The sequence below is a fragment of the Pseudopipra pipra genome, chromosome 1 (genome assembly GCF_036250125.1).
Source record: "Pseudopipra pipra isolate bDixPip1 chromosome 1, bDixPip1.hap1, whole genome shotgun sequence".
In the NCBI taxonomy this organism is placed as follows: Eukaryota; Metazoa; Chordata; class Aves; order Passeriformes; family Pipridae; genus Pseudopipra; species Pseudopipra pipra.
In genome coordinates, this window is record NC_087549.1 from 103,211,396 (window position 1) to 103,238,534 (window position 27,139).

The 27,139-nt window shown below is 41.8% G+C and overlaps 1 protein-coding gene across 2 annotated transcripts in view; it reads right to left on the reverse strand.

Annotated features, from left to right (window-relative positions):
* EGFR (epidermal growth factor receptor) overlaps positions 1-27,116 on the reverse strand; it is a 161,530-nt gene extending 134,414 nt beyond the window's left edge. For both annotated transcript variants that reach the window (XM_064668707.1, XM_064668701.1), the window contains exon 1: positions 26,656-27,116. In XM_064668707.1, coding sequence (XP_064524777.1) covers positions 26,656-26,761 — 106 coding nt within the window. In that variant the 5' untranslated portion in view covers positions 26,762-27,116. The remainder of the gene's footprint in view (positions 1-26,655) is intronic.
* Positions 27,117-27,139: the final 23 nt, after the last annotated feature.

The window sequence follows — 27,139 nt, forward strand, 5'->3', positions numbered from 1 at the left end:
AATGAGGGATGAGACAACACAAGCAGAACACCTAGCTTTACTTCCCCCAACCAGGGTCTAAGTTATACACCTCTGAGTGTCTCACACAGAATGGATTCAACAGTCTGCAGTGCTGGCCATGGGCATTTACTGTATGCAGGCAAGTACCAATTTGAAATGTGGGAAGGGACCCAGAAATCTCTCCCCAAAGACAAACGTATGAAATTCAACCACGTTATCTGTAAGAAATTGGACACTTACCAACAACAGGTTAGAACAGCCTTGACATATCTGATGCTTCAGCAAGAGCCCTATGGGAATGACTCACACCAGCCTGTGCAGCTGGCAAACATCCAGCTTCCACACAGATCAGGAGAGTCCCAAGAACTCAGTAGAACAGTGAGGAACAATTAACTTCAAAGCCAGGGGTATACAAACAATTTTCCTTTTTCAAGGGTGGGCCAGAAGACCCATAAAGGCCAAGCAGTCAATATACATTGTATATACAGTTGTAAAGTTCTGCCTCCCTCCTGGAAGAAATGAAGCACCTAAAATCCTATCTATACTTATGGGATGCAATGAATTCTACACGCTTTTCAAAGTGCTGGCAGACAGAGTCCTGTGTGTCAGTGAGACTAGCAAGTGACTTCTCTACCAAACAAAGGTTAGAGATCCACTGCAAACATGAGTCATGATGACAGGATCAAGAAGTTCCTCCATGCTGCCACTCCCCAGAGATGTATATAAAAGGGGGCTGTCTACAACATCACCCACTCAATCTCAGTTCAGCTTTCCTGTGTTCTACTATCTATAGAGTAATTTCTGGAAAACTGCTAAGGGGGGTATTTTGAATTGTATGACTGCATGTTTGAGAGTTGATTAATCAACCTTCTCAAATTAGCCTTAGGGAAACAATTGTTCACTCTCATTATTTATTTATTTATTTATATTCCCATTTCATTACAGCCAAGATTTAGGTTTTGAATCCAGCAACTAACCAAAACAACACACCTTCTCTTTTGGAAGGTGAAAAGTAAAGATACCTTTCAGCTGAAAAGTAGTAAGATCTACCTTCACATTAGTGACTCCTCCCTCAGTTTCCTACTCTCTCTGTTTGCACAGCAGGATCAAGTCAGGCTAACAGGTTGCACTAGGCTCACTACCAGCCTTATCTTCACTTAGTAATCCCACATATCTCTAAGAGGCACAAACAGCTTTGGAGAGTGTAATTGTGAATAGCCCATGAGCTTAAGGAGGTGAGCTCTGGCATGGGCCTTTCAGGTCATTGCACTTCCACCTGTGAAGTACAGAAAGACACCTCTTCTCAACTCTGAAAGTGAATTTCAACAGAGGTGCAACTGCACAGGAAGCATCTACTTTCCCCTCAGAGGTAAAGCTGAAAATCAGTATTTTATATGCTGCTCCCACTTATTTATTCCAGCAGTTCTCATTACATTTTCAAGAAACAATGATACAAGTGGATATTAAAAAAAAAAAAAAAAGCTGTGAACTTTTTTTCCCTCACACAAATCTGTACGAAGTCCTTGGATGTTCCCACTATTTTCTGGCCTTGCCTATAAAGACATTAATATGCTTAAATACGTGGTAATTAGGTTCCAATTATCAGGATCCCCAGAGGTGTTTTTACTTTTTCTTCTTCATTATGCAAAGAACATGAAGCAAGATCAGGTTTTTATGAGCCCACCCGCAAAGGCATCAAATATGCTGATTCTTAATAACAAATTTGGATAAGAGAACCTAGTCTTGGTGAATGTATTTTAATGTAAAAGAAAATTAAAAAGAAAACCAGTGAAGAGGTCTTTTCTCTCTAATAGAACAACCACAGGACAGAAATGAAAATAATGTGACTTCCCAGCATCCCCAAAAGGTCACTCCATATAATTTCACCACCTGTAAGGGTGCAGAGTAGATCTATTACTACTGCCTTCTTTCTTAAAAAATATTTGTGGAAAAAAGAGATTTGGCAGCTTCACTTCCATACTGTTCTCCAGGCAAAAACAGCAGCAGCCATCACTCACTACACCTCCCTGGTGTTGAAAAGACTAAGCTGGTTACCAGAACAATAATGCAAAAATCAACAGGTGTAGACCCATAAGAGGCAGTTAATGCAATTATTAATAAATACAGCCATTTAGTGAAACCATCCACTTACTTTGTTTATGCACTAGAAATTTTAGGCCTCTTCGGAAATTATCTTTCATCCTCTGGGAATGGAGTCTCATGGTTGGCTTCAAAGATGCTGGCACAAAGCACAAACCTTTTGTTTAATTGCACTCTTTTGAAGCGGAATATTAAGTCAAATTAAATTGAATATGAAAGGGAGAGGCCATACTGGAGTTGATGGGAATGAACAATGCTAGCACAGGCCATACTGCCTCCTTCTCCTCATTTCTAATGTTATTAAGGGAAGCATACTTTCCCATCCAACTTCTGCAAAATGCTCCAGCAAGAAAGAAAAAAGAATGTTTTGGATGGAAAAAGCACTATAGTTCCCTGAGCAATTTTTATTTCATTTTATTTTTTAACATACAACTATACCCACAGATTGTGTATCTAAGGCCGGCAGACTCAGAAGTACTGGTGCTGCAATAGCTCCAGTTGTCGGGAAATCACTGATACCAAGTTAGACTAAGGTCATTTGATAAAAAAAACCATTGGTAATGTTTTTAAAGAGCCAAGGTTTCTAAGCAGCATATGTGTGAAAATATGAATAGACAATACATACATTTCCATGGACACATGTAAGTAAATACATACAGAAGTGCACCAACACTGACATCTCCGTGGACACTAGAGGTTGGTTTGCCCCCAGGTCTCAGGACTTTCCCAGCTTGCTACAATTTAGTATTTGCATTACCTCATTGAGAAGAAACTGCCAAAGTGAATAGCTTGAACTGTGTTTTTGTTAACTGATATGAATTGTTATTCAAACAAAAGAGAACAACTACTCAGAAGGTATGAGCATGCAGTAAAGTGCTTAACTTTTGAGAAAGAAAACTTAACAGGAGGAATAAAAATGGTTTCTTCTCCCTTTCCTGTAAGAGCAAAATTTTCTACTACTCTTTTCACCCACATTCAGGACACTGTTTACTTAAAGCTTCCAAGATTTAAACGAAACCACTGCATTGTCTTTATCCAGTTAAGTAAGCAATTATAGATGCTACATGTATTAAATTTCTAGAGTGCAAAAAGGTGGCTTGTTTAGTCATCTTTGCTGAGTGTCCTGAAAATCCTCTTAAAAAGATTGGTGCTGGATTTTCATTTAGCATTTGAAGAAGTTCTTTTCCTTCCCCTTGCAAAGTCTTCACGTCAAATGAGTTACAGCAGGCTAGGATCTGATGGGGTGAGAGACACAACCACGTTCTTTACTTTTGGGTAGTGTATGTCGCTCACAAGCAGGAGATGAACTGTGGTCCTAAAATGGATGCGCAGCCTGGGATTCGACAGCTGATAATGAATCATTACACGTAACATAAAGTGAAATGCAGAGGCCGTGTGGATCCAAACTGCCGTGTGCATATGAGACAAACGCTTTCTTGGGCAAATACAGAAATGCATGCTTTTCCTTGCCACGGCAGACGGGGAATTCTCCAGGCAGACGTAGATCCATATCGTACTGTAAATTATGGCCTGCTATAAATGAAAAACGCTGATTTGGGGATTGTTCACTTTGTTATAATTTTCCAAGAGTAATATCCTGCAGGGAACAGCCAAGTTAATACAATGTTTCCACTCAAAAAATTGGCAGTGTGAGCACAGCCGATGGGGTGTATTTTATGAGGGTTTGCCTGCTGATAAAATGTTATTGCAGAACGTGCAGGCTAAGGAGAGCCTCATATTTTCCATCCCAAGATGTAACCTTAGCCTAGCAAAACCCAGTAACTAGCAATAGTTCTCTGGACTTGTAATACAATGTATAGTTTTACTCTGTTTTAAACATGTTCTGTAATTTATAAGATCTTTCAGCCATTAGAAGCGCACAGACACTCTGTCTGGCTTATTCTCAAAGGTAACGGCTTGGGATCTGCCATGGATACGACTCATACCTGCTATTTTCACACTTTGCCCTGACGTGCCACACAAGGTTCATCTGCTCCATCTGAACAGAAGTGTAACTTATGGATCTAATCACCTCATACACAAGTATTTGCTCATCTTTCCTGAACCTACTCACGGCTCGCTCAGTATTCTTTTTCCAAACTTCTTATTTTTGGCACAGTGAGTGAATAATTTACAGAGAAATATGAAACTACAGTAAAGTACAAAACAAAAGCTGGGATTGAGCAAATGAACTGAAAAAAATCCAAAGTGTCAAAAAGCCCCCGCTGCTCTGTTGTGAGCATGGCATGAAGGTAACAGATGTGTGCAAGCCTGAAACCATCCTCCTGCTCCTCTCCCTACCCTATGCCTACAGCGCTCAGCACTCCTTTTGCATCCATCAGCTTACATAAAGCTCACAAGCTGCTGAAGTCCGAGACTCATGGAAACACAGAGGGGAAAAACTCCATTTCACGCTACATCTCCATGATCAGCAGATGAGGTTTCAACTGCGTCTGTCGCCAGTTGACAGATCAGTGCATTAACACCAAGAGCTTGAAGGAAGAAGCCAAGTACCACAAGAGCCCTTCGGACTGGGCACAGAAAAATGCACAAACATACACACCAACAAATGTTACAAGTCTCTCACAGGGAACTTGAGAGCTGAACGTGATGCGAATTGTACAGAGTGACAGTTTTGCCCTAATTTGTAAAGTATCATTTTGCAACGTAACTGTTTTACATCCAGTATTGTGCAGAGAAGGAAACAAACCCCCAAACACTGCCCTGAGATTGCAGGCCAAGTTCTTCCTAGAACCTACTAACAAACATGTGCATGTGTGTCAGCATGTGCGTGTAAGTCCACGGTTCTCTTCTCCACCCCCATATACAGTGCAGAGAATCTGTTAATGCTTAAATGGTGGGGAAGGTCAAAGATTTATTGTGGGAAAGCCAACAGTAATTATGCTGCCTCTCTGGAACACTGCAAACAGCCAAATTGCACAGTTTAACAAGAAAAATAAAAGTTACCCTTTAGTTTAGACTTTAAAGAAACTGTAGGTTTAATGGTCTTAGAATCCACCACTCCACAGTACAGACTCACTGTACATTTCCAAAAACTGAGGGCAGCAATTTATTCCTTCATATGCAGAGCTCCTTCTACATAACGTGACAACATGCTTTCCAAAGGCAGATCTGGGACTTCAGAAACCTCCTCGCTTACAGGCCTTCCAAAAAGCAATAACCCTCCCTGCCTTTCCTAGGGATTTCTCCATTTTTCCCTGTGCTCCTGCAGAAGAAGAGGCATGCAAGCACTTTGGTGAGAGGCAGAAAGATTGCCTGGAAACACAGTGCAGTACTGTGCTCGATCTGGAAGCAGGACTTCCTTTAACACCACAAGGGATGAACCAGGAGAGGTTTTGCAGGACAGGTCTGCTCCCTACACAAGTGCCTGTTTGCCTCAGGTTACACACACATAACTTTGGGGAATGCCATGTGCTGCAACTGTTAAGTGTCCCAAAGACCAGATAACAACCAAAAGCTTACTCAATCTCTGGGCTGCAGGGTGGCATTTCAAAAGATGTTATCTGAACCCTCAGGCTGGTCCCAGTCTCAGTCTTCACTTTTGGGAACACATTTTCCATGGAAGAAAGCAGTTAATGGGAAAGACCCTCCGTGCTCAGGAGTGGCTGCATGTTGCAACACCCTTGTTTGGAAGAGGAGGCTTTGGTGTCCCTGCAGCTGTCTTGGGTAGCGGCCAGGGGCTCTTGCTGAAGGTGCTTCATCCTGTGTCCAAGTCTTACACAAGAGGACTGATGCCAAGTTCAGTATGTTCTTGATTTTACCAGCTGCCTTTTTTAATTAAATAAATTCAATTCATAATGGGATGAGAAATTATGAATAACGAGGTGCAAAAGCTTCACTTGTTTTTGTTCAGGTTCCTCAATGTTTAGCTGGGGATGTTCACTCAACAGCCCAAGGCTTCAGTCAGTGCCAGTGGGTGATGGAGACGTTTGTCTGGCAGAAGCAGTAAACTAAAAGTATCAAAGCGCCAATCCCATGTAAAAGGTATGGAACATCTAGCCCATGTTGTACTCTCCCATGCTAAACTTCTGCTTAGTGACATAAAAAGTGGCATCTCTATGTACTTCATCAACAAAGCTTCCAGCAATTTGTTCCATTACCAAACCTCAAACCGCTTACTCTTTCAATTAGTTGCATTTTAGACCTCAGTGCACTACTCTTTCATTTCTTACAGATACTCAGAAATGAGGTGCTTATCGATTTTTGCTCTCTCCACCCTTAAGCACACTATGGAAGAAGTCATGGGGCAACACTCAAGTGTAAGGACCTCCCTGCTTTTACTTCTCAGACCTCACCACAATCAGACCTCCTGAAGACCAGGCTCACAATGAAAATATTCATTGCTATGTAGGCCCCAGACCTGAGAGATCTTCCTTTGCATCATATAAATTTCTCATCCAACTGGCAACTTCTTGCTACAATAATCGTGAAGCAAATTAACAAGCATTCACCAAATCTGAGAATAAATCTGAGGATGTTACATGAACCAACTAGGTTTTGATGGCACATGCCCTTTCCAAACAGCTTTATCTTAACCAGCATAGGCAATGGAGTGAACAAACCATGCCAGTAGTTGAAATGTTTTCTAAAAATCACTGAAAAGAAAAAAATTCAATTGCTGGCCTCACACAGTAACATCAATACAGGACAGAAAGCAAGCAATTGGTTTCAAAGGGGTCATTAAGCCTTAAACTATCCACTTAACATGAACGCCACTAGCAATACTGGTCAAGTCAATGTTTGTGCATGATTACACTTCAAATTTAGATGTGAGGCTGTTGTACATAACAGGATCTGTGGAGACCTGTTTTTCTTTCTAATGGATTTAAATTGCCATTAAATGGGGCCCAGGACAAAGATGCAAAACAAAGCCTGAAGAACAAACATGCGTTTTCAAAACACTGTGAAGATATCAAGGGGATTTTGCCTTGCCTGTCCAATGCACTTTTTTTTAAATACTCAATTAAAAATAAATTGTGGGGAAGGAGTACTTTTTGAATCAGATCATATAATGGACAGCCATCATATGGTGCTCTTCTCCACTCCTCCCTGCTATAAGTTGCTTTTCCTTCCCATGAAGCTTTGTCTGGAGACATGAAATCAGCCCTGTGAGTGCTCAGCCAACTGAAAACTTCTGCTGAGGGCAACAGGCAAGCGGTTGGGCAAAGGAATATGCCCACCTTAGCTCAGGAGAAAATAAAGCAAACATAACATGCCGACGATTGGCATTGGGTTCCTTGGCTAGCATGAAGTGTCCATCCTTCTTCTTCAGCATTCAATCTGGCCAGTTTGCAAGTATTCCTGCAGAAGTTGTTCAGCAGGAATTGCAGGCTTCCCAGTTATTGCAGAGCTAGTTTTTGCTTTAGAATTCTGTCTTCAGAATTCAGGTAAGATCTGCAAACCAGCTACTGTCTTGAGATTTTGTCAATGGACCAAACTCTCTTTTGATGGAAATGAGCTATGTACTCCTCCCTAAGCCCCTACTGTATCAAATGCTTTAAAAATGAAAGCAAGAATTTTTAATGTAAATATCCCACCTAATGTAAATATCCCACCTGTTATCCTGGCATGCTGCAGAAAGTAGTGTCACTTTAAAACAAAACAAACCTAAACAACAACAAAAAAGCAAACACCCAAAACAGAATCCACTTTGCCATGCAGGTGCCCCATAAATATCCTCTTTAAGTGTTTACCCATAGTTGAATTTGGACTGCAGCAAAAAAACCTCATTTGTATTCAGCCAAAGGATTGCTGCTAATGCTGCAGAAAAACACTGTGCAGATTAATTCTCAATATTAATGAAAGTAGAATACCCTAAAACTGTTAACTAATAAATATGCAGTCATGGCCAATGACAGTCTGTAGACAACATATAGTTCAAAGCTTTAAAAGTTTTTCTTTCCTTTTTTTCCCCTCCTTTTTGTTTTCTATTGCTCCACAACTTACAAACCCTGACAGACTTTGCAAGAAAATGCTATCAACAGATAAATTTGTGGGACTCTAAGGAAGTGGTTATGCAATCCTCACCTAGATAAGTTTTAACATGGTGAATCATGCCTAACCCAAACACAACCTCCCAGCTTATCAAGGAGACTCAAACCACTGCAGCCACCAAGCTGGGTCCGAAGAGTGAAGGTGCAGCTGGGCCAACATGCAAGGCTGCAAGTGGTGCCAGAAGCTGTGGGGTAGGCAGAGCCTTCCTCCTCAGCATCTCCAGAGAGGGGCTCCCCTATGGGCATCACCCACCCTGCAGCAGTCCCAGTGCTTGGCCCATGCTGGTGCCCACCTGTCCCTTGGAAAGTCAGAGGCAATAAACAATGGATACATTTCCAAAACCACTGGATTTTGTGGAAATTTCCAATTATGCACACACAGATGCTTTTTAAGACCCCAGCATTTACATTTTGCTGTGTCTTTGCCCACCCTTTGTTTCATACCTAAGTAAAGAAAATGAAATTTCCTTAGTACACACGCCTTGTATTGCAGTACATAATTCTTGACAACGCATATTTACTTGGGGCTGGGAGTGGGGCAGGGCTTAGATATCAAATCTATATAACAGTGCAGACAATTATAATACACAGATCCTGATTTTATAATCCTCTTTTGACTATCTCCTGAGAAATCCATTATTCTGATCCCTATACAGTCAAGTCAAATCAACCCAAACAAAACCAAAACCAACCCCCAGCCCTTCAGAAAAGCCAGAGTTTAGTGAGGATTTGATACCCGAGTTCAGGTTATTTTAGCTCCTCCTTGGTGTGTCTTTTTCTTGGTCATACTTCTGCCAGCACTTATTCAGATACACTAAGCTAAAATCCCCTGCTTTATCTGCAACAGATTATGATTTTCATGCAGAATTCTTTATTGCAGTTATAGTGGTCTGAAATAAATACCTAAAACAACAAAAAGTAATTGGAAGACTACAGCATAAGTCTTCTCTACAAGGGCTTAGATTCATAAAGGACAAACAACATTTTTTTTTTTTTTTTTTACAACAAGTCCTTTACACCAGGCAGCCCAGACTGGGAGCAAACCTGAAAGACTTGTACCTCTGCTTTTGAACATTGCTTTTCCTAGCTGTAGACCCAGGTCTGTTTTCAGACCCAGGCATTTCAGCAAGGCTGCGGAAGGTTTACCTAAGGGTAGAATGTGACCTCATGTTTTCATATCCCAATGCTGCAGATACTTACACTCTCCCCTTTCATACCTGTGCATATAAAGGTACTGTTAGCTTTAGATAAAAGCTGTCCATAGAGCTGACTTCTGCAAAGGTAAATGTTTGCTATTCCTTCCTACAAACGAAAGTATGCTAACAAGCTTGCCAGACTTTCAGAAGCCTCTGGTGTTTAACTTAGTCCATAGCTAAAGCAAGCTCTCTCTTTTAGCATATCATATTGCATACAATCAGGAAACACAGCAAGGGAACACATGCATTTTAAACAAGGAGTGCTAAGCATTACAAATAAATCTGGTGCAATGAAATATGGAGTCTATGAAATAACTTCCTAAACCTTGGGAAGCTTCCTCTCCCTGACATCAATCACTCACTTTCACTTTGTGCACAGGTCATGAGTTACGGACAAAACACTGTTTTCAGATATCAACCCTACCTACCAACGCATCCTTTAAGCAAAGCCCTGAACTTCATGTACTGGAATAATCTCACTGCCTTTAATTTTAAAATTCAAAACAGACTGTCCCCTCAATGTCTCTGTGAGCAGACGAACAAATAAATTCCCTACCTGGTTAAACCACTATGAATGGGGAACCCAGCTCCTCTGCCCCTGGGAACTCCTTTCAGATAAACGGTCATCAGACTTCTAAGCTTTTCTGTCTCTCCATCTCCAAAAGCATTTTTAATATACATCTAAAGCAGCTTGTTAAAATCCTGCTAGTGCTGGAAAGCATTCCTACTGTAACATCGAGTTTATCATCAGAAGGGAGTGATTAATTAGACATCAGGCAGACAGGCTGCATTTTTTAGGGTGGCTGTACATTTCTGAGATAAATCACTGCCTGCTTAATTTTTGCTGTAGTGCATTTAAAACACAAACAACAAAATATGTCATTAAAAATTCTGCTTTTGACAACAAATTTACTTCCTTTTGTTGTTTCAGGTAAATTATCGTACATGTTATATGTCTGAACACTTTCAATACAAATCTATTCATTTAATACAGTACCGGGACATGCATGAAAAATCTTTCATGCACTGTATTCCCCTGGTATATTTGTACTGGAACTAAACTCAGTTTCTGAAGAGACTTCTTGGGGACCACTTCGATCAGTTTTTCCTTATCTTTTGGGCAGTACCACAAAGATGCAAAGTTTCCAATCCTGGGATACAGTTGCTGACTTCAACTTAGTGAACTTCCAAGTGCTTTTGGCATTTGTTCAAACAAAACATACAGAGGTTGAAGGACGGTTATCAAGTATAAACCTGTTCCACCATCCTAAAGTAAGAGTGACAGTAAAGATACTTACCAAGAGAAAGAATCTGTGAGGAAAATCAGAACGGGAATTACAGAGAAGGAAGATCAGCTCAAGTGCTGGAGGTTATACTACAGTGAAGGTGTAGAGGCAGAGATTCAAAAATCATCCAAAGGTGATCTTTAAATGTTCATACCTACCTGACCCAGGCTAGGAGGGAAAAGCTGCCTTACAACCCAATATGGCTTTCATGCAAAACTTGTGAATTTTCAGAGGCATTTTAGTGGCACCCTACCTTCACCAGGGTTCAGCTCTGAACATCCAGCTATAGCAGTTGAGACAAACTTCTATAATGCTCTCTCCTACATTATCCAACTAAGGACCCTCATGTGGGAGAAGGGATGCAAGATCCCTCAACACTGCCTGTCCTTAGCTGGAGCATACAGAGGAAAGCAGAGACACACTAAAGAGCTGCTCCCTCCAGGCCTGCATGTCATCTATCTCACAACTAGCAACAGTTCACTGGTGAACAGCCAACAGTAGCAGAGGAGACTAAAATTCGGTCTGTAAAGCAGTTCTCAGTTTTACACAGTTTTGGATTAGCACCTGTGGAGATTTTTGACAATATGGTGACCTCTAAACACTGATTCAAAGACTAAATGTGCCATCCAGAGATTACTGCCAACATAGAATGGGACCAGCAGAGTGGTTTTCTGAGTTTTATTCCAACAATTAGAAAACTACATTTATGATTTTGTTTTATGCAGTCTGATACAAACAGTAGCTGAAGGGGAAAAGTCATCAAGAGTACAGCAATCAATAATAATCTTACAAACACAGTGGTACTGGGAGTAATAAGTAATTCCTCATAATCCCAAGTATGCTTTTTCTAAGCATATAATATTATTAATACACAGATACTTCCTCGGAGTTAATAAGGATTAAGAATACAAAGAAATGTAGTAAAGCATAGAGGGGTCTTCTTACACCACAGTATCTTAAAAGGAAAACTCAGATAGGATATTGACCTTACATTACCAGGTTTTCAATGATACAGTATAGTCTCACTGAGTTCAAACTACCTTAAACTTCTCCTAGTCTTTCCTAGGTCTCTTGCCTCCCCTCCAACAATTACATTTTATTGTACAGAAACATTTATAATTTACCACTCTAAGGTTTAATAGACAACAAAATATCTTCATATGCACTCCCCTCAACACAGATTCCTTGCTATCAAATACAATATCAAAATTCCTTGCACAAATGTAATATGAAACCTTATCCAAAATTTAAAAATACCCATAAATCAAAACTTCTGATATTTCCAGGTACTCATGACTTCCATTTCAACCATCTTCAGCAGCTCACTGTCAAGAAATGCCAAGTATCTGCCCTCACCAGTCACACCCTAAGAAAGTGTTACCAGTGAAGCCTCTCAAAACCATCAATCCCTTCTACAATGTCATTTTGGTCACCTGTAAAACAAGACTCTTGAACCTGTACAAACTCTAGGCCTATACAGAACTCATCTGATTCCAAAGGAATTGCACACAGACTTTAAATAATGCATCTGTCAAAGAGCTTGCTGAATTAGAGCTATTGCCAATTATTTCCATTAAGAACTTGTCTCAACTTCTGAAGAAATTCATGCCCTCCTTTCACTGTAGCATTCACCAAGTGTTAAGTTCCTACTCCCACTTTAGCTACGTGCACTTTAAAAATCTGTCTAATATACTTTTATAAGTGCTACATAGACAGGAGCTGCTTCAGTACCGGGTGGTATAGCAGTTGCTGTGGTAACACCATTTTTTTCTTAAATTATAAAGCAAGAGTGCCAGAGGCCTCTATATACTAGAGAACTGCATATTAACATATCATCTCAGGGCTATAGTAAATAATTCTCAGAAAGAGAGCAAGAGAGCGATGAATGCACATACACACACATGCTTCTTTGCAAGAACTCCCATGTAAAAGCTTTGGCTTTAACACATCCAGTGTGTAAGTGAAATGCCACTCAACTCCATCAAGTTAATTCCAGCAAGAGATATCTCGCTTTTGCTAAACCATCAGACCATTGCTTTGGCTGGCATAACTCAATGCTGAAACCACAGTACAGTGCTTTACACAGTCTAAAGAATTCACCCATATTAATCCCATTGAAAAATATACCTAGAAACAATCTTTTAGGAAAAGAAAGTGGAAGGACAATAACCAGAATGTGTACTTAGTCGACTTGCCTTACTCAGGCAAAAGACTCATTTCAGGTTATAACACCACAAAAACTTGTGTCTTGGGAGAATTACTTTTTGATATAGTGTTCATATAACACAGTGTGGTATTCTCTATCAGTTTTTCCCTTTAAACTACATAAGAAGAGTTTTCTTAGGTAAATAAAGTAATAAAAAAAACCTGATCCTGCAGTCCTGGTAGGCAAAATATCCATAGACTTCAAAGGGATATGATGCCTACGGTTTGCAGGATTGAGCCAGAAAAGAAGATGCATGTCCCTGCTGCAGCGTTATTGCAACTGAGAAGCAAAAGTTCCAGATTTTCTTCTTTCTCCTCCAGCTCTCCACAGTTTCACCTTTTCTCTAAACTTCTGTGCATGCAGCTTTTCTCCAAAGCTGCATGCTCTGAAGCTGGGGAGCCAAACCGTCTTTGAGGCCCTCCTTGAATTCCACTTTACTGCCCACTGTCAAATACATCAGGAAGGTGGAGATGGAGTAAGCAATTTACCAGTAGGCCATTCAAAGACCATTAACTCAAGAATTATGTTTTTCTGGGATAAAGCACTCCTCAAGCTGCATAGGTGGAGACTGGAGAATATATCCCCTAGGACACCTTCCTACCTCTACCATCACACCCCTAAAGAAAATTAAGCAAATTAATATGGGCAAGCGATAACTGTAGGAGGACAGACCTTGTGTCTATTTAGCAACAAAAACATTTCTGTTCTCCTCCTCCCCTGAATATAAAAATGAAACTCCACCTACAGGCAGGTAAGGCAGCTCCTCTTTTGCATCCCATGCTGCAGAGGTGGAAAGTCCATGTTCAGCTCTCCATTACGCTTGACATTATCAATGCATCTGCATTGGTTATGTTGAATATCACCAATAAAATATCAGACCTGGAGCAATTCACTGCTTGACTAAACTAATGACATATCTTCCTGCTCTCCTAACTGCATTATCAGTGCAGTCTTAATAGATATGTTGCCTAATGCACTGTTAAATACCCTGTCCTATTTATTTTCTTGCAAAAGAACTTCCTTTTCTTCCTGCTTTATATTAAAGCCTTCTTGCATCACACTGTGGCCAATAATTTACTTAACCAATAATGTGGAAGGGATGAGGGGAAAAAAAGGAAAGGCAGGAAGACAGAGATCATACACTGGCACAGTTTTTAAGCTATAGACAAAATTTAAGTGCTTCTGCACTTTTTTTTTTAGAATGGTTCATTAATGCTAATGAAAGTAATTAAGGCTTTTTAATGTTCACGTTCTAATAACTAATGCAAAAAAACCCCACAGTGAAAACTAACAACAGAGTAGAAGTACAGTACACTTCGACTGTTTTTCAATTTTCATACAAACCCTGCAATAACATTGCTGTTTCTGCTGACCTAGTGAGAACTTGGCAGAGGTAATGAAAAGGTGCCTGTTCTCTACACACAGACAGGTGTAAACCTACCTCAGCCCCAGCCATGTGTGGGACTTCTGGGCAGTAACAGCAGACTGTTCTGGGCAGTAACAGCAATTGTGGACCTGACCCATTAATTTTTAGCTAATAGTATTTTTTATTATTTATTATTACACTTTCAGAGCAAAACTCTTCTTTTATGTAACGATATAAACACAATTGATGGTAGCAATTTATTCCAGGGGCTGAAGATGCTCACTGGCAATCTAACAATGGATGGAATTATTGCTGACAATTTTACAAAAGCTTTTATCAAAGTTTATGGGCCATTAAGCCCAACAGTGCGATTACCAGTACGATATCATCACTCTCAGTAGTACAGTGTTGGCCCAGAACAATCCATTTTCTAATCCTGTCTATCATAATCAGTCTGTTTACTTAGAAGTCATATGTTTGCTGTTTCTGAAATGATACGAGTCTTTGAAACAGTATTTGAGTTTAGTCCATAGACAGGATCCAATCAGTACCATATTAAATCAGGATAAAACAGCCTTCCTTTCAAATGTCCATAATCAATTCAGGTTTTCTCTTCATAAGTTGAAACACAAAACACAGGTGTTTGCTAAGCATACCTGTATTAAATTCCATGATACAGGCAATACAATAAAAAAGGTAATATTTCTCTCTAGAACATCAAATAATTCAGTTCTTGACCTGAGTTTGTCATTCACACTTTCCATGTCCTATGCTATCCGGAATTAATTTGGTTCATAGTAACTAATAACCAGACAGAAAAGAAACAGAGAAGGTGTTAATTAGCTATTTTTACTCTTGATTCACTGAATAATGTGTGTTCATTGATGCAAACTAGACTGCTGCTGTTCAAATCAAGATGACCTTCATTTAGAAAAAGGGTCTGTTCTTCCTTTTTTGCACATGATAAATCTTTCAAGTGTCAGGGAGAATTATCCACAAATAGTGATGGGAACATCTTACGCACTGCTGGACACAAACTTCCATGGTGCTGGATTAGCTCATCTACCATAGACATCTGTGATAAAGTGATGCTGCCTTGAGGATCCACCTCATTAAGGAGGGAAAGAGAGAACAACAGCAGACCTGAAGTAATAAAATGATTAACAAGAGCACCTTGCTGAGCTTATTAGGTAGGAAACAGACTGACAATACCATTGTTCAAGACTTAATTACTTTTTGAAGACCAGATGAAAATGAGAGAGCATTTCAGTGGTCATCCTTTCAAATTCCAAACAAAAAGACAAATATCAAACTGATCCATTAACTGGACATGTAACACAGATGTGTTAAGAAATAATGAGATCCTACCAGATAACTGATGATGCTCAAGTTTTGACTTCAACTCCTATTTCAGACATCTTCACTCCAAGAGGTCAAATTAGGAACTACAGATTACTTTTACACTGAATTAAAAGCACTACAACTCAATTACTTCTGCTCCTTTACAGGTAGGTGGAAGCTGAGCACACAACATAAATATGGCTTGCATGTTTCCCTTTCCAGATCTGCTGTGAAATACTTATCCCTGCTCCTACTCTTGAAGACTGAACCTCTGCCATTAATTTTTGGGTAGTGATAATGGCATCTACTCAGATGCTACAACCATGGCAATAAAGGTAAAGCGTGGAGCAGATACCACCTTGCAAGCGCTTCACTCAATCTGCTGCACCAGCTCAATTCCAATGTTAGCTTTCCTCTGCTACTCAAGTGAAGCTTCAAGTGGAAGCCTGTGCTCTGTCCCCACCATATATGAGTATACAAGGACCAGCCAGAGAGGTTTTCATTAGAAAGCCAAACACTGCATGGTCCATTCGTACAGACGATCAGTGCACTGCCAGCCACTGTGTCTCACTAAGGACAGTCTCACCCAGTTTGACCCAGAGTGATCAGATACCAGTCAGAATTCAAATATAGAACCTGAACACTCTTCCTGGGCATGATTCATCTTCTGTTCACATTACCACAGGTCTCTGTTGGGAAAGACCTGAATCAGTACCTGAGGGAGTGGAGATGGGACTGTCACTAGGTTTTCTGACAGTTGGTGTTTAGGGAGTGACTTCTGTCCCTTAGTCTGGCTCTGAAAACGAAGTCACACTTCCACCACTTCCCAACTCTCATCAAATGCCAAGGGCCCCACATCCTACACACTGCTGTGTGGTGCAAAACCCATGTTCATGCGGAGACCCAACAGCTTCAATTATGGTCTAGCTGTGACAAAGCAGCTTCCAGAGTCAAGATTTTGCCAACCAGCACTTCTGTTTCCAAAAAATTGGTTTGTTTTGTTCTGGTTTAATTGGTTTCTCGCTTGGGGTTTTCTGTTTGTTTTTAAGAGGGGAAAGAAAAAAACCAAAAGGCATGTACTTGATGCTGAACTAGTCTGAAGAGCAGTAAAACAAATTGAATTCTGTTCAGCAAGTGAGAATGTCAAAATTCAATTCATGAGAAACAGGTTGCAACAAAAATGGAGGAGAAAAAACACTCCTGTGGAGTGTGTTTGAGTAAAGGCACTTTCTGTTAAGCAGTTTCCAAAATGTCGTGCCAACTACTCATGGGCTCTCACTCAGACTTGAGGATATCTCCCCCATATTTCCGTGGGGGAAGCTTTCCTTGTCTTCCTGTGCTCACTAGATATCTCTGGACCTTCAGATTTAACATATGAGAAGCAAGTTTGTCGAACTTTAGTCATAACTGCTCATACCACAGCTGTTCCTTCCCAATGATTAAAAGAAATGAAGATTGTTTTATTTTTTTCCCAGCTCCTAAAGTCATAGTTTGTGCAAAGTTCACCATCAATGCCTTCGGGTAGGAGAACCAGTAACTTCCACTCTCAGAAGAAACAGTGATCACATATGCAAAATGGTATTTTTATCTGGCACTGAAGATCTGATATCTTCATTATTTTGAAAGGCTCTTCTATCAAACAGGTATTTCTAGTGTCTTGTGTACCTTTCATGCTATCTTAAATGAAAAAGTTGGAAAGAAACATGGTAGTAAAATTTTCTCCTGAACAGAGCAGATGATCACTCGGCCAGTAGATCCCCACATCTTACCTATTTCTCCATATCCCCAGGGTGTACCTTCAACCAGAGCTACTCAGTACCTTTGACAGTCCATGGTGTATTTTATTAAATTAATTAACATTGCTTTGTACATGGTACAACCAGGGATGGCAGAACAGTAAAGTGACTGTTTTTTTAAATATTATTTTCACAACACCAAAACTACCTGGGATTTTTTGATTTGATAGTACAGCTACTTAACAACATTAGGGAAAAGGCTAAGATCTTTTCTTCCTTATCTCCCACACTGAATTACAATGCTCTCATTCCAAGTCCAAACCCAGCAACAGAAGTTGCAGGTGACCTACAAAGCAGGCCCGTTGGAAACACCAGGAATAGCACGTAATCCATGAGCACATCTGAGAAAAGCAGTTTTCTGCACCTCTGGTTATGCAACATCCATGGGAGCTGATGGCCCAGGAAGACATGAAGGAAAGAATGTTTGGGAAGCACCTGCTTGAGAATTCCCCATCACAATTAAAGAAAATGGAGGTGCAGTTGACAAGGTGACCTCTTTTTCCTATTAAGTGCCTGTTTCTGGAAAATTAACAAGACAACATAAGTGTTGAAGATAGAGCACAATGCCACCTGTACAAAACAAATGCGCATCTCATTTTAACATAAGCTTTGGTTAAGTGGCTTGTGTTGAAATGCTACCTAGCATTCCAACTGTAAACCAGCTTAATCATATCTATTGAAAACCACATAATAAATAACATGAAATATGCAGCATGCCATCCTAATTGCAGAGGTTGTCTCATTTACTAGAAGTCATTTATTTATTCAAATGACTTGAACTACGTGATTCAATCTGAATCATGGGAACTAGTTACTGATTTGTGCAAACAGCCTCTTACCTCTTTGCTAAAGGCATTGTTGAAATAACTGACCCAACTGCTAAAACAAGCTTCTTCCTTGAACCCTGCCTCCTTCCCTAGTCTTACCTCCTGAGTGAACTTCAAAGAACATCATTGTTCTATAAAAACATAGTGAACATAAGAATTAAAAAAAATAATCACAATGCAATTAATTAATGCAAAGGAAAAAAAGCTATTTTCAAGATCAGAGAATTGCTTGCGAATAGGAACTGCATATGCAGCCATAACTGCACTTTGCAGAATTGAAGTACACAGCTCTCAAGAAGAAATCAAACGTAAATCAAACTCAACTTTCAGAATTGCACATATGTCTCAGATATGAGGCAGGGAGTGGGGGAGGAAGCGAATACATATCCCCAGAGAGAAGTAACTAATATTTGGGTATTTTGGTTGGTTGGTTGGGGTTTTTTTTAAGTTAGGCCTTACAAATGTGAAAACTGCATAACTGTGCTACAGCTACATAGAAAGCATAATTTAGGAAACGATTCAGACTTTACATCTGCTTACACCCAACCTTGATTTGCAGCTACTGTCTCACACTGCTGTTATTTTGGGAGGTGTTGGGGCTTCCCCTGAGGTTGTGGAGCAAAGGGCCAGACATGCCGAGCCCTACCCCAGGCAGGGAATGAGCACACTTCAGTCACCAGGAGCCAAACCAGATGCACGCCACCATAGGTCACCTCATCCCAGGCTCTGGCCAGCCTCCATCAAGTGACATGTCCCCAGGGAAGGACAAAGAGGAGGGCCTTCATCCTCTGCATGAAACGTTTTTTCAAAGCTTGCGAATAAGCCCCAAAGAGGATGTTGGTTACCTTCAACTCCAGGCAGTGTTTATCATTGGCTTGGGCATGGGGCGAGAGACCAAAACAGTAGCAGGCAACTTCAGATGTGTTCCCTCAGGCAACTATTGAAATTCTTTATGGCTTCGATCCCATGACTCAAGATAGGTAAAATAATACTTTTCCCTATCTAGGAAGAGTGCTATGCGAGCTCACAGTGCCCCAGTGCCAAGACTGGCTGATTTCCAGGGCTCTTCTGGTTATCTTCACATTTATTGCTGAATCTGGTGATGGGAAGGCAGGGATTATACCACTGTGTTCTGATTACCAAATGCGCACAAAACCCATTCCCACAAACTGATAATTTTCTTCTTATAAAAGCCAGAGCTAAAATACTACTATACTGTCATCAAGACAGCTGGTTTATATCCTCCTCTTCTTCCTTCCACATCCCCTCTGGAAAACATCCCGCATGACATGGTCCCTGCCGAATCGCCCAACCTCACTGGTCTCCATGCCCAGGGAGGAGCTGAATACCCCGGCAGAGTGATTCTGGCATAACTGCCTTTTCTGCTCCTGCAGATTTTTATTTTATCAGTCTGGGATGGAGGGGGCTGGCAAACCCCTTACTTTTCGAGGGAGCTGGAGGATACTCCCAGGGATGCTACCCATCCTTCACAGGGCACCTTTGCAAGGTAAAGCAACCACAGAGTGGTAACCGCTACACAGAGGAGAAGGCTTTTAACCCACACAGAAGCGTTGCTGCCCCTTGGGGCATTGCTACTGCTCATCAACTCTCACCCCGCCTGCCCAAAGCCCCAGCCCGCCTGCTTCTGCACCTCCAGCAAGGCAGCTGCAAGCCTCAGGCTCCTCCTCCAGCAGTTAGCAAGTTACGGTGAAGGGTCCAAACATACAGAGACCAGGGAGGTAATAGATACCAAGCTTCCTTTATTTATTTATATTTAATAATTTTTATTATTTCATTATTTCAATCGATGAAAATAGCAAAAGTGATCACAAGCATTTTGGACTGCCTTTATCTCTACTTAATGTTCATCTAGATCAGAGCAGAACTATTTATGTGTATGTAAATGACAATTTTTATCCCACCCCCAAAACCTTTTTTTTTTTTTTTTTTGTGTGGAGTAATAGAGAGTGGGAAGGAGTGAATTGAAGTTAGTTCACTAATTTGAGCTAAACTTAGCAAACATGCCTTGGCCAAAAACTAACTGGGAGGGAGGTATAAGAAAATCAAGTGGTATTCTGGTATTTTCAAAATAAACCTGCAAATTTTCATTTCAAACAACATTTCATTTTCCTTCTTATCCAACTTAAAAAGAAAATAAATGGTCTCAGATTAAATTTGATCTTCCAGATTATATTAAAGCAGTGCTTTTTTGTTGGTGTTTTGTTGTTGGGGTTTTTTTTCCTCTTCACTTCACTAAAACCACCCCCTGACATATTTGTTTCAGTTTGACTGGAAGTTGTTCTTTTTCTCCAGGTTTGGTTTTTGGGTTTTTTTTTTTTTTTCTTTTCAACCACTGAAACAAACAAAAGCCACCCAGGATTCAATGCCCTCTAATAGTACAACATGCATGTGAACACGTAGATGTTTACTTTCATGTACACAGATGTGCTGAGAAGAAGGAGGCACACCGGCAGAAGGAGGAACCTTGCATCTGCCCTGCATGGATATGTCAACAGGCAAAACACTCTTTGCATTAAAAAACCAAAGCTCACACATCTTTATGGGCTACAGAAATCCAGTGCTTCTCTCTTCTAACAATGCCTCCTGTCCTTTAAAAAATAATTTTAATACGGTGCAGTGTGGTGGCACATGTACCTAGCTCAGCAGCCAACCCACATGGCCACATCTTTTCACTCTGGTCATCAGAAAGTTTCCTTGTTCAAACACACAATCTCACAAATGGGTTTCTCATGTTTCTTCCCTGTGAGCAATCCTCAATAACATTATTAAGCACAGAGAGCACAAGGCCCACACCTACACATTCTCCTTATACGACAAACTACGAAGCCACATAGCAGTTCTTAATAAATAACCATCTTGTTTCCACAGAAATAGACATTTATTTTGCTTCAAATTTGCTGTACAGAGCAGTACAATTTTTTTCCACGTTCCCTTTAAGAATTACTTCTTCTGCCCATATTCATGCCAAATGTTCCATAACTATTTCTGAAGAAAAAAAATACTCTATTACTCAATACTGTTAGGTCAGCAGAATTCAGCCCTAAAAAGGGAAGCATTACTGTCCCATTTGCCATAGTTGGAAGTCAAGTAGTAACACATCAAAAACCGTAATGGTCTGAAGCACTACTAGGTCTCATACTTCACCTACTAATACAGTGTTCCTGGAAGAAGGGATGCAGGAAAAGGTCAAACCGACACGTACTTAACAGGATCAGTGTGTACTGTACAAGGCTGAACAAGGATGTCAAAGTCCACACAAAACATTAAGCAGAGGATTCCCACACTGTGTACCATTCATCCCTGGAAAAAAAGAATTTACCTGAACACTTTCTACCCACACCTACACAATGTGGATAAATCCACAGTGCCAGCTCCCCATGTCCTCATGCATTTCACAAGCTCTCCAAAGCCGACAGGTATGAATAGCAGAGATCCTCAGGAATGGAGAACTTCTAATGAGTCACATCCAACACAGCTTTTATCCCACCTTCATCACCAGGATCTGGAGATGTGTACCATTGCATCAGCTTCATTTGAAGTGTGCATCCCAGAGGTGAGGGTCTGTCTGCTAATCCCTCATCATTATCCCTGCTCTCCTACCATGGACCTCAGCATCACGCAGCTCCTGGTCATTGCCCCCATCACAGGTGCTGAGTGAAGTGCTGCTTATGACCCAGAGAGGTAAGTTCTGCACTAACTTCTCCAACTGCACTTACAGCAAGACGTGTTACTCAAGCTAACCTCGAGGCAAGCGCAAGACAGGCAAGTCTCCCTGTCACGGCAGTAACTGCTGCTTGAGTATTCATCGCAGGCTACACACCTCCTACAAACGCTACAAAGCAAACCTGGGAATCGAAAAGTGAGAACATACCTTCCACTGAGATGCAAATAAAGCTCTGCTGCATTTCCTAATAACTTTCTCTTTCTGGTAAAACTAGCAAAATTCCAGCTGTGTCAAGTGCAATTCCTGTGCCACATGAGTCCTGACTGACAGAAGTGCATTTTCCCCTAGTAAATGCTCGAGGAGAGCAGTAGAGCAGAATGGGCTTTTGAGAAATTATAAACACAAACAGAAGATGCCTAATGCTATTCACACATTTCCAATTATTCTAACTAGCAGGTAATCTTTTTACAGAATTAGGCCTCACCCTCATTTTGACTAGTCTAATTTTATAGAGTTTGTCATCCAGGTCAGCCCAGCAAGCATTCCTAATATAGACCACAGAGAAGATGCTTTTGTAGGTACAGCCGGTTCTGGTTCCCCCAATAAAGTTCTACAAGTCATAGCATTTTTCTGAAATTTCTATTACACAAGCCCTTTTGCAATACAGATCCAAGTCTGAGATTTGATACAAGTTCTTGTAACTGTAAACAGCAAAGTTTATAACATAACATGCTGACTCCTAATTTTGAATACATTAGTTCTTTCTGTGATAATCCACTCTCATACGCAGCATTACTGTACCCTCTCATGCATACATGCTGCTGAAACCTGGACTAGACCAGGGGTTTGTAGCAATATCAACAGTTCCTATGCAAAACAATTCCATGAAGGTAGTGTCATCCTGCTGAAAATGAAGTAAACCTTTCACTAGGCTTGTTCCCAAAGAGCTATTAAGCAAAGGCAGTTTGTGCTCAAGGAAGATAAGGACACCTTCTGAACAAACTGGTTTGGCTAGTCAGCTATCTTGCTGCTAAAGCTAGCATATCCCAGTGATTTCAGTGATACGTGGATACCTAAATGCAAAAGTCAGCCCTGAGGACCATAATGGCATTGTGCGACACTCCCCAAAAGTCTCTCTTTATAAATTAACAAATAAATTACAGTGGACTACTCTGAATGTAAAGTCTCCAGGGCACTGATCTTGATTTTCTATTTATCTGGAAATCTCTTAATATACTCTTAATGCAAGAAAAAACATATTTGTATTTACTATCACTTCCGTGCCTAGCTTGTTCACCATGCACACACACTTCACTGAGGGGCCAATCTCTTTTGTAATATTTTGCACAGTCACTGCATTTTGCAGACTGCCTGAATTAAGGAGATGCTAGTATTTTCCTTCCCTTCCCTTTTTGTCAGAAATTGCTCTTAATGATGGGACTTGGGTTTCGTTCTTCATCATTCACACACTGGAGTAAGAGCAGGTCTATACTCAAGACTATTTATTTCTATTATCTCACCAAATTGAGCTGTATCAGTATCTAAGTTGCCATATCTCTAACTGCATTTACCATCGAGACTACACAGATTTATTTTAGTTTCCAAATCCAAAAAAGTTTGGTCACTTACCAAGGAGAATAAAAAATAATAAATGGTTGCATAGGCAAGACCTCAAATAATAAATAACTAAACACACATATTAGCTCCTGTATCCACATAGAAAATTCCACTTTTATCAGTGATAATACAAACACAGGAATGAGAGAACAGTGTACCAGCAACCCTGGGAGTGTAACAGGAGCATCCAACACCTGGTACCTGGTACGGAGGCAGGCAGAGACCATGACTCCTCAGCCAAGCTGTGGATGTGTGGGCAGCTGCCTGCTCCTGGGAGGCCCCTATGCTCGCTCCCACTGCAGGCACATCTCACAGGCATCTCCTGCCAGATCTCTGCTCCCACAGAGCAGCGGCCAGGTTACACTAAAGTGCATCTGGAAAGGCACTGGATGCTTGCACATAACTAGATCAAGCTCTACACAATCCACAAAGGCTAGTCTACTTGTGTACATATGTCACAAGTAAGCACAGAATAATATACTGTGCAGAAACTACAAGACAATGTAAAGGGCGGCAATGCACAATATAAGTACAGGCACAGCCCGCCTGTAAACACCGCACAGGATATTAAATGAAGCTTTTTCATTTCATGTGAAAATGAATACTTCAACATCTCTAAAGAACTTAGTCCTTTGCTTTCCAGAAAGCAATGTAAGACACCAGGTACACAGAAAGCTATCACAGTTAACTTCAGCAGCTGCCGAGCTGCCCAGCATGCTCACATGCACACTCCCGACCTGGAGCGGCACACTCCCATCCCACAGCGGCTGCAGCTACAGATCAAAACTAGAGATATAAAGCCAATAGAGAGGAACAAAAAGCAGTTTGCTGAACTGTAGCACTGTTACCAAGCACTGACACACAAGAAGGACATGGGTCAAATACATCCAGTCTAAGTGGTAGGTACTTATCTCAGGTACCACCAAGCAGGCCATCCACGTTAGTGGAAATCTGGACTAGTTCCACTGTAGTTAATGTGGGTCAATATCAGAGCAGGTAGATTGAGGTGGGTATTGATCCCTGTGAGTGTACTTCAGTTTTGAGCAATGCTGTTTGTTTCTAGGATATGCTCAATTAGGGGTTTTTTTGTATACTCATGACTACAATGTTATAACTAAACCAGTTTTCTCTCATGCATATTCAAAAAACTAAATCTTAAATTTTGGGAAAAGGCAATTGTATTTAAATTTCCATTCAAACATTATGTTGATTAGATTCTAAAGGCCAATTCTCTGACATTCTTCTAACAAAAACATTTGTCCAGGCACTGATTTTTTTTTGAGATATCTCCTTTTGCAAATGGAATCAATCAGGTTGAAATTTTAAATAATGTAATCTCCTATGCAATTTGAACTTCTAAAATTCGGTCTTAATACTCAAAAGAGTTTTGCATATATATATGAAAGCACATGTACTTTCAAAATTGCTCTGAATTCTGATGTTAGGTCCTATCATTTGACCAAGCAGGCAGTCCCCAACATGTGCTGATACTCTGTTAACCTGTTGGGCCTGCTGCTTTAAATCAGTATCTCACAGTTCTCAAATGTTGCTTTATTTTGTATTCCTGAGTAATTTTCTTACTTATCTTCAAGTGTGGGGAGAAACAGCGAAACTAATAAAGACCAATGAATCGATTAATGCTTCCTGAAGAAATCCTTCTGCCTTCACCTCTGTCACTGAGCCTCCAGCTCTTACCAGAGGAACAGTTACTTGCTGACACAACATCCCAAGAATTATCTCCACTGGCTTTATCACTTAGCTGTTGATTATTTAGTAATCCTCAAATAACTGGCACCCTACTAAGTTTATGAGAATTAAACACCATAAAGAAGGTATTTCTCCTCACACTTCACCAATATTCCACAGGGCATGTGCACCTGAGACTGCACCTCAAAACACTTAACGCAGGCAGAGCCGATGGAGTCACTTTGCTTCTCATCAGTTTCAAAGGGTGAGGAAAAATAAATAAATAAAAAGAAAACCGGGAAGAAAAAACTGCCTATGTTACATCAACAACAGGTATGAACTTGATTTCTGGAACAAGAGAATCTCTCCGCTTTTTAAAGGTTGTGCAACCAGTTCTTTTGGACGGGGTGTTTCTCACTTTCAGGGCGGCTTTACTATCCACAGTCACGAAAGACTAATTCAGTTGCTATAAGGCATGCACCAGCTCTTCTAAAAACTAATTCTCTTCTCCCGCTTTTTCTTTAAAAAGAATGAAAGAGGAAAAAAAATCAAACCACCCAAATCTGCATTTTTTCCCCTGGCTGGCAGATTTCCAAGATAAAGAGGACTGCTCTCCGGCTGGAACAGCAGCCGGGGCCTGCTCTCCAAACTCACAAAAGAGAACACCACACACAGAGAAACAGCGACGGGTCTGACCGGCCAGAAACGTTTTCTCACCCTCTAAAGCAGTTTCTCAAATGAAAAAGGAAAACCCGACCACCAGCCCCACGCCTCTAGCCCCAGAGCCAGCCCGCGCCGTGCTGTTCCCACGCACCGCCGGACTGGGGCTGGCAGCGCCGGCAGGGTCGGGACGGGACAGAACGGCGGCTCCTTCGCGCCGGGTCGGGCAGGGATAAATCACTCCTCTTTTGGGTAACTGGGGAACCAGAACCCACATGAAGTTTCCCCTCTTTGCAGTCACCCCAGTCCCAGGTGTATGCTTTTTTTCTATAATTAGTATTATCTTCTAACAGGACAAGCGGAGGAGTCCAGGTCAGAGTGACGGCGGGTTACCGGAGCGGCGCTTACTCGGGAACTACGCGGCTTTTCCCCGCCGCCACGGCGCGGGGGTGCCGGGAGCGGCGGTGCGGGGCTGAGCCGGGGAGCGCGCTCCGGGGAGCGATTGGGCAACGTGGGAAGGGGGGAGGAAGAAAAAAGAAACACCAAAAGGAAAGAAGCACAAACGATGAGATGTGCCAAGGCTTATTCCCATTTATTTCCTCCACCCCCACAAAAGAAAATAAGCCGAGAATCAGGAAGTCAGGGCTGCGTGATCGCTGTTACAGCTTTGGTTTTCTCCCCTTTTCTCCTTTTTCTGTGTTTTTGGATGGGTGGGTTTTTCGGTGTCTGGTTTTTTGGTTGGTTTTGGTTTGGGTTTTTTTAAGGAAAAAAAGTAGTTGGACTTTCCCCTCTCCGCTCCCCACGGCAGTCTCCCGGGGCGCAGCCGGCAAAGCGGCGGCAGGACCCCCGCGCCCCGGCCCCCCACGCCCTCCTACCTTTCTTTCCCTCCACGGCGAGACAGAGAGCGAGGCGCCCCAGCAGCAGCACCAGGACAGCGGCTCGGCGGGGCCCGGCAGCGGCGAGGGGGCTGCGGCCGCCCATACTGCGGGACCGCCGCTCCCTCGGCGAAGTGGGTGGGGGGTCGGACGGGACGGGCGCACGGAGGATTCCGCGGAGCCGCTCCTGCTCTGCTCCTCTCTTCTCCCGCGGCCGCGCTCAGCTCCTCTCGGGCGCTCTGCCCTGCGCGGCTCCGAGCAGCATGCTGGAGGGCGACCGTCGAGGTCTGCGCGCACACGTGCGTGCCCCGCTGCGGGCGGGCTGCTGCCTTTCTCCTCCTTCTCCTCCCCCCTCTGCTCCTCCTGCTGCAGGCGGCGGCGGGTGCTCGGGGGCTCGCGGAGCGGTTGGAGCCGGCTGTGGGACGGGGTGCGCCCGGCTGCGCTCTCTGCTCACTCGCGGAGCACAGGGGCTCCCTCTGGGGAC